General features: G+C 39.0%; 1 protein-coding gene across 1 annotated transcript; it reads left to right on the top strand.

Annotated features, from left to right (window-relative positions):
- The first annotated feature begins 697 nt into the window (after positions 1-697).
- Positions 698-1,894, top strand: LOC131317002 (uncharacterized). Its single transcript, XM_058346588.1, has 2 exons — positions 698-908; positions 1,177-1,894. The coding sequence occupies exons 1-2, from the start codon at positions 875-877 to the stop codon at positions 1,629-1,631; spliced, it is 489 nt and encodes a 162-aa protein (XP_058202571.1). The 5' UTR covers positions 698-874; the 3' UTR covers positions 1,632-1,894.
- Positions 1,895-8,807: the final 6,913 nt, after the last annotated feature.

Genomic DNA, 8,807 nt, shown 5'->3' with positions numbered 1-8,807 from the left:
CCTTTTATAGGCATAGATCGTGACCGTTGGCCAATGATTACACCTCTTTTATTAAATGCAATAGTCATGTCTATTTATAATAGTCATGTCTATTCATTTCACCCCAATGGTCACGCCTTTTGGTCTAGTAATATCTATTCATTTAACCTGAATAGACACACCTTTTGTGCTCAAATCCAATACTCATGTCTATTCATTTAACCTGAATAGTCACGCCTCTTGGATTAAAACCGTTCACCAATATTTACATTTAATATTCATTAAATATTTTGGAAATGTTCCAACAATTTTTATGTTATATTAGTTCGTCCCAATGAAAAATATCAGAAAAATAATAAATTATGACTTTTATACAAATATTTTTGAAATTATCTAATAAAAAGTCCAAAAAACTTACTTTTGAGCTTTTTCCTTGTATATTTCCCCAAATACTTGTATAAAAATCATAATTTTTTACTTTTCTAATTTCTCTGGCCGATACAATCCAATAATATAGTATAAAAATTTGGCACAAAACTAACGAATGCAGAAAAAATTTGAATAATGATGCCTTGTTCACTTTACTTTTTGAAAAGCATTTTTTTTTAAAATTCTTCTTACTTTTAATCATTTTTTTTTATTTCTCTTCACTTATTATTATTACTCCTGCTGCCCTCATAATTTTTTTGTCAAAAACCAATCCAAACAAAGCAGTCACATAACCCAAAAGTTGTGGTGAATGGTGATTATGGTGAAACACCCTCAAAAGAAAAATTAGTACTACCGCATGGGCCTTCGTTTTCCCTAGTACGAATAATATTCAGCACTGATACCAGACTCACTGCAGTTCATCGAACGTTCATCCCCCTCCTGCTATCTCACCCTCACACTATCAATGGTTCGCAAACAATTTTTCGACGCGAAGACGGGTAAGATCGTAAATCCTCATCTCCTTTTATCATACTCGATGCATTTCAAGGTTCCGGGCTTTTGGGTTCGGAAAATCAATCAATTAATGAAGGTCAAATTACCAGTCTTTACCCAATCATCACGAAAATCTAATCAATGATTTGGGTCCTATTATATGCGGTAACCTATGCGCTGCTATTTTAATTTACCAATATTGCCTGTAAACTGTTCGACGAAATGTCTCAAAGAAGAACAATCAATGTACTCCAAGGCTCTACTCTTTTGCAGGGCTTTCAATGGCTAAACCGTTTAGTGCGGAGAAGTACTTGAAGAAGATAGGGCTGGGAAAGGAAGACCACTACTTCTGGAAGCAAGTGGGAAAAGCTCTGCTATGCACTTACACGCTGTTCGGGGTTGTGTGGCTGTACAACGAGACGTCTCCGTTGGGTTGGTGGACGCTGAAGCCGAAGCCCAAGGAGGAGAGAGAGCTGGCCCATTTGTACGAGAAGCGCAGGTTTCCATACCCGGGGGATGAGGAGGCTATGAAGGAGTTTGTTGAGAAGGGCGGCATGATTGGCACGACGATAGGTCCTAAAGGGATCATTGAGTTTGATAAAGACGCGGCCAATTACCAGAAGGAGTTGCAAGACAAGAAGTTCGAGCAGGAGGCTCTGAAGCTGTGGATGAGGATGAGGAATGAAGTCGTTTCGGAGCTACAAGAGAAAGGGTTTGATGTTGAGTAATAATGGTTACAGGAAAAAAAGTTTTCAGTAGTTGAAGCATCTAGTATGAATGTTGTGGCATGTTTCCAATTTTATTTTGAACTTGATATAGTATGGTAGTCTCTGTGGCTGATCCATTGCGTGGAGAGTTACTATGGCTGCTTATGGTTGATGATTATCTTATGCAGTAGGGTTTGTATATTTGTTGCCTAGTGGTTGGAAATTGGTGAACGCTTTCTCAAATATAAATGTATTGAATGAGTATGAACTTCGAACCTTGCATAGATCTTCCGGATCACAGAGGAAAACCGTATACACAAGAAAGTGGAGCAACAATCCGTCCAAGAAGCACGAACCATATGCATGGTGGTATGTGTGCCATACGGAGGTTGTGGTTTGCGTTGTCTCTTCTTGTACGGTAAGGGGTATACTTAGTTGTGTAGAGGTTTGTATGTTATTGAAATCACGGAGTCGTTTGCTTGGAATGATCGATACTGCTTAAGGTTGTTTTGGCTTCGTACAGATTTATCTTGTGCTGTGCTATCAATGAACTTCACAATTCCACTCAAGGGTTAACTTCTCTTATGAAGTGTATGATTTGTCTAGGTTACTGGTAGGCTGGTCGCATATACTGGATACTGGATATACTTCTTGTGTCTTGCTTATGATGTGTTAGCAATGAAGTAGTAAGTTGTTCTCTCCTCTCGAGGCTTGTTTTCAACGCCATTCAAGAAAGTTATACAGATGTTCAACACGTGGATTTGCACATCACTCCGCCCTTCACCGACACTACACAATCAAGCTGAGAGATTTCGTACGTCAATTGCAGTAGTCCAGAAGAAAGGGCAACAAGGTTTGGCTATTTGTGAATTAGTCTAGTTTAGAGTTTTCTTAGAGAAGGCGTCGTTTGCCTACAGACTACATGTCAAGCAATCTAAATGAAGGACATGAAAAGACACTCGCACACGCATTTGAAGCTGCAAAACAGAAATCACAGTTGTCCTCTATTCCAATATGCCACACAGATCAAGTGGACAAAGTCCCTCGGTTTGGTTGGGTCCGAGTTCCATATGGACTGAAAGTGCTTGTGTTCGGGTGTTTTCTATCCTCGAAATAGTTCCATTAGAGTTTCAACTTGTAGATATAGGTTCACCAAATAGGAGAATTCATGTATACAGTGGGTGTATGTGTGTGTTTTTCTTCCTTTTTCATTTGGCTAATTGTTCTTTTAGAGCAAATCCAACGCCTTGTCTAGTTTTCAGCCAAAGCAATTTTTCTTTCCCACAAGACCTTGCAATTGTGAGTTCTCTCGTCTTGGTGTTGGGCATCCGGATGGTCAACCATCCGGAAGGTTTGCCCTCAGTACTTTCCCTCCAGAAGGTCGGCCGGATTGAGTGGTCTCTGTATTTTTCTTCCGAACGGACGACTTTGTTGATAGAATCCAAGCTCTCTGTATTTCCCGTCCGGGCGGTAGTTATGTTCGTCCAGACGATCAACGACGCAATAGACTCTATATAAATACATTTTTAAAAGGATTATGCGAAGCAAATACATCTGGTTTTGCATTGAGTTATGAAGAGAGCTTGGTGAGAAGCAATATCTGCAACTCTTTGGGGCATTCTTTTTGATTAGTGAAAGCTCTTGATCGTTGACTTCCCGTGGAGTCTGTGGAGCAGATTTACATCACCAGTAAAGTTTACGTCACCAAGTTACATCACTGGTAAAGTTTACGTCACCTGTTCTTGTCGGAAGCTCTCTCGTAGCCAAAGAATCAGCTCCGAGCCCCGTCTCCTCGGCCGCGCGTTGTCTCGCCTTCGTTTGCACTCGGTTGCCCCGTCCCCGTCACGGTTTTCCTCTTCGGATCTGCAATCAAATTCTGAAGATCTTGCTGGTTGATGAGAATCGAGATGATAGGAGAGTATACCAGTATATAGCAGTAGCAAAATATACTCTTGTTCTTTATTTGTAGATCTGTAATATGTTGGAAATTCGGTCTTCATTATGATGAAAGTGATGGCGTCATCTCTTCAGATTTGGAATGGTAGAAGCATTCGAGTCACATTAGGAAAACGCTTTCCTAAAGACAGTATTTGCCCCCACCAGAAGGTGTGCACCGGGTTACAGCAAATCCGCCTTCAAGATAAATCGAATCCGAACTCTAGGTTCTTTCTATCATCGTTTGCACAAACAGAGACAGACAGAATATCCGCTAAGCAAATGTAGAAGAACCAACAAAACTGTAACTCTATTTTGAGATATAACAGAATATCAGTTTGCCATTTCTAGGAAGAGAATGTGTAGAGAAAAAGAGAGCAAATCAATATGGAATTTTCAGCCCCTTGAATGACTTTACAAATTGCCTATTTATAGACTTATAAGCACCCTTGTATGAAAGGTTGTTGCTATAGTAAACAACCATAAGAAATGGTCATGTCCTTTGAAGACACCAATTAGGAAAGATCATGTCTTGTAAAGACAATTAATAGAGAGGAACATGCCTATTAGTAGGCATCCTTTAAACAATTAATTAGGAAGGGTCATGCCTCTTGGAGGCACCCCATGATTCACATCCCTTCCTAACAATCACATCTTTCCAAATGAACACACCCCAATTTAATGGGTGTTACAACCATTTACATAAAGTCATAACTCATGTGAAAAAATATAGCAACCTTTCACAAAATCCCCACTTAGTACCTTTCCGAAAATTCCAAACTAAAATCCACTTTTATTTTGAAAAACTCCAACATAATATGTACTGGCTGTGATTTGTTTGTTTAAAATTGTGTGATCTGGTGTCATCATGTGTTGCTGGTAGGGCTGCAAACGATCCGAGCCGCTCGCGAGCGGCTCGGAGCTCGGCTCGATAACGGCTCGGCTCGGCTCGGTTCAAGACAAAAACGAGCCGAGCTCGAGCTCGAGTCCTGGGCTCGTTTCATAAACGAGCCGAGCTCGAGCTAGTCGAAACTCGGCTCGAATTGGCTCGCGAGCTCGATTATATAATATATTTATATATATATATATTTACATATTTATATTTATTTATATATATATTTGTTTCATAAACGAGCCGAACGAGCCGAGCTCGAGCTCCGTAAATACCTATCGAGCCGAGCTCGAGCTCGAGTTCTGCAGCTCGCCACGAGCTCGAGCCGAGCTCGAGCCAACTAAATTTTTGCCGAGCCGAGCTCGAACACTCTAAAACTCGGCTCGGCTCGGCTCGTTTGCAGCCCTAGTTGCTGGTTATTGATTTGTTTGGCTGCTGAGAAAATATAGGAGAATCATTTCGTGGTTGAACAAAAATTGATTCTTTGTGATTCTTTTTCTTTTTTGTTTGGTTATAGGCTTAACCGAAAAGATAATTGAGATTTGAGACCTAATTTTTGTGTCCCTTGTTCAAAGTCGCATAATGCGCGTGTGAAAGTATTTTTCAAAAATATCTCAAAATAGGAGTACTTAAATTTACCAGGGAAGGAATTGAAAATGCGAGCATAGAACGAGAATTGAGAACTAAAGCTGAGGATTGTAGAATTGGGGACAATATGCATAACTTGGCGGTCCATGTTAACAGAACGATTGATTCTTACTAATACTCGACGTAGTCCTTTATAATTAATGACTTATTTTTTTATACTTCAGACAATGTTTGTTGAGGTTGAATGGGAGATGGCTCTCCTAATTTTCCACCCTCGTGTAACTTGACTTGTCATTATTCAGTCAATCATACGGGACAAATCTGTCAGAAAATATGACTTGGTCTATGTGAACATGAAAATTGGTATTACCCATACCCGACGTAGTCGTTAATAATTATTAACTTGCTCTTTTATACCTCAAACAATGTTGATTGAGAAATGGCTCCCATAACTTTTCACCTCTCATGTACTCTTAGTCTTGTCATTATAATTGTCAATCATATGAGACAAGGTTCTCTTGAGAATACATGTGTTGATCCATGTTGTTAATAAAATGATTAGTCTTCATTAATACTCAACATAGTCTTTTTTTATTACTAACTTGCCCATGGAGTTAATGCTCATAAACCTCATTTCCATTGCGGTGAAGTTGAATATCCATTTGAACGATGGCTTCCATTTGACCGGTCATTCAAATGGGATAATGTCCTGTAACAAGATTCGACTTGGTCCCTGTCAATATTTGTACAGTTGTACTGCTCTTTTACGATAAAATGACAGAGTTCTTTTCTTTTACTGACTTGCCCGTTTTTAGCTCAAAAAATATTGAGAGCTGCTATTGGTACCGACCGGGCCATAGGGAAAATGCACCGACGGTCACCGGACGGCCGATCCGAGCCGTTCAAAAATTTAAAAAAATAAAACCGAGTGGGCTTGCGCGGGAATCAATAACATCCGAGGTGTATAGGGTACTTGATCCGAGCACCCCTTTTTCGTGTATATATACGTATATACAAATATACAAAAGGGTTGCTCGGATCAAGTACCATACACACCTCGGATGCCATTGATTCTCGCTCGGGCCCACTCGGTTTTATTTTTTAAAATTTTTGGACGGCTCGGATCGGCTGTCCGGTGGCCGGAGACGGCCGTCCGGTGGCCGTCGGTTCATTTTCCCTATGGGTCCGGTCGGTACCAATAGGATTTCTGAAAAATATTGGTTGAGAATTTGTCAAAAAAAAAAATGTCCCGTTTAAAAAACCACTCTAATGACAAGTGTAAAAGTAGAGAGATTCTTTTCTCAATTCAATTTCAACCAACATTCTAATGGGTGTAAAAAGACAAGTCAGTAAAGTGAGTGGACTAGGATTTTTTTTCTAAAAGATGAATAACTTTGTTCTAAAAGACCACATACGGAGTACATTACTCCATCCGTCTCTACATAAGTGTCCGACACACAAATTTAGGTCTTTAAAAAAAAATATTTGTTTGATTAAAAAAAATAAATTTTTTTCACAAATCAATGGATGGCAATGAGTTCTATTAGATTGTGAAAAAAAATTAAATTTTTTAACGAAAAATATGCATCTTTTGTAAGGTCTAGATTTGCGCGTCGAACACTTATTTATGGATGGAGAGAGTATTATTTAGCTTCATAGCCATATCTTTGGGGGTTCTCATATTTTTAATTTTCCTAAAGAGTTTCGGGTCTTCTATATTAAATTCAATTCAACAGCCATTGCAAACCAATAGCAAGACATAGAGTTTTTTTTTTTTTTTTTCTGAAACGACAAGACAGAGTATCAATCTATACAAAACAATAAAAATTCCAGGAAACATAAAAGCTGTGGTTTAACCAAATTCAAGAAAGAGGAAACCGTTGTGCATCGTGGAGATTAAATGTTCTCAAAAGTCGGGTTCGGTGTAATTTCAGCCAACACAGGTAGCCGTCAACTCCAAACCCTTCAATTTCAGGTCGAGAGAAAGAGAGAGTCAACTCCAAACCCTTCAATTTCAGTAGGCATGGCAATGGGAAGGGTCGGGGGTGGATACCACTATCCCCGTCCCCGATCCCTAAATCCAAATCCCTCCCCATCTCCGTCCGATTCCCACCGGTGATTTATTTTTACCCTCCATCCCGGCCCCAAACGGAAAATCGGGAATCCAAAGATTTCAAAACATTTATAAAAAAAAAAAGTCACCTGCCATTAGAATTTAGAAAATACAAACCATGAAACTAAATTCAAAAAAAAGAAAAACAAATGTCAAGGAAAACAGCCACAGTTGCTGCCATAGTGCCAGTACAAACCAAATCGAAATAAAAATAATCACATCGCTGCCATAATGCCATTACAAACCAAATTTAAATTAACACAATCACATAGCTGTTGCCATAGTGCATTACAAACCAAATTGAAATAAAAACAGTTTCAAACAAACAAGACCAATAGAGCATTAGGAACTCTAAAAAACGGAGCACAAACAGTCGATTCCCAGCATAAAACTTGAAGTACTTATACAGTAGAAACTTGAAGTGCCTATACGCAAACATCGGGAACCCTAACTTATGTATATATAATTATATATAGTAGGCTAGTGGGGCAGGGATCGGGGCGGGGATGGGGCGGGTACTAACTTATATCCACCCCCTACCCATTCCCCACTTTGTTTTAAAATTTATCTCCATGCCCTACCCAATCCCCAAATAATCTCCAAATCCTCTATCCATTTGGGGCGGGGAATGGATCGGGTTGGATCGGGTTGGGTCAGGTCGGCCGAAATTGCCATCCCTAAATTTCAGGTGAAGAGAGAGGGAGAGAGAGATTTGGAGTTGAGAATTATTTGACGGAAGACAGAATTTTTACGCCAGGGCTTTTCTTGTAGTGAGATAGATCTGTCATCTGTTTTTCTCTTATCTGTAGAGAGAGAGAGAGATGAGAGAGAGCATCAATAGGAGATGGTGGGTATAAGGGTAGAATGGTCTGGAGAAGTTATGTTACCATGTCTTGGTGGTCAATACTATTGTACGTACATGTCATGTATTGGGGATTTCAAAAGTCAAAACTACACACCATGAAAGTGGGAATTTTAAGCCCACTGAGCACCACCTGCCGGTAATCCTCCCTTTTCTTTTTCTCGTTTTTGAATTTTGACCCGCGGTAATATAATAGAGTATTACTATACGACTCATAATTTTGCTACACGTCCAATTTCCCCGCGAGAAAATGTCTATGTCTAGTACAGTATATTCATTCTAGTCCTTTTGACCTATTCCTTTTGAATTCAAACATTTTCCAATTTCTACGGGATGGATCTATTTTGCGTAGATGGACCTTGGTTCAAAAAATCATTATCGATCTTTGCACTATGTAAACTTGTTTCTTATTGATACACTATTTAATATTTTAGTATTTTATCATTTAATTAACTTTGACTTGATTTGATATAAAATTCAGGCCATTTTATGTTGTCAATTTTCTTAAGATACTTCATTGACAAAGCATAAACATGTGGAGTATATGTATTCCAATCGACAAACACAAAAATTACATGCATGTTCAAGAAAAAAATATATGATGTCATTCAAATCCCAAACTCCGGTAACAAATAATAAAAAGATAATTCAAAGAGAATCTTTTTAACGGCGGAGCCGTGAATAGTCGGTTACGAAGCCAATCGCGATCGTTCAAAAGTGTTTTTCGGGTAACTTTTTTATTAAAATCTGAACCGTTACAATTGGTTGCTGCTTTAAAAAAATTTTGTTCACAGTGGAGCGGTGAAT

This window comes from Rhododendron vialii, chromosome 1a (genome assembly GCF_030253575.1).
Source record: "Rhododendron vialii isolate Sample 1 chromosome 1a, ASM3025357v1".
Classification (NCBI taxonomy): domain Eukaryota; kingdom Viridiplantae; phylum Streptophyta; class Magnoliopsida; order Ericales; family Ericaceae; genus Rhododendron; species Rhododendron vialii.
This window is presented reverse-complemented; position numbering and strand designations above follow the sequence as displayed.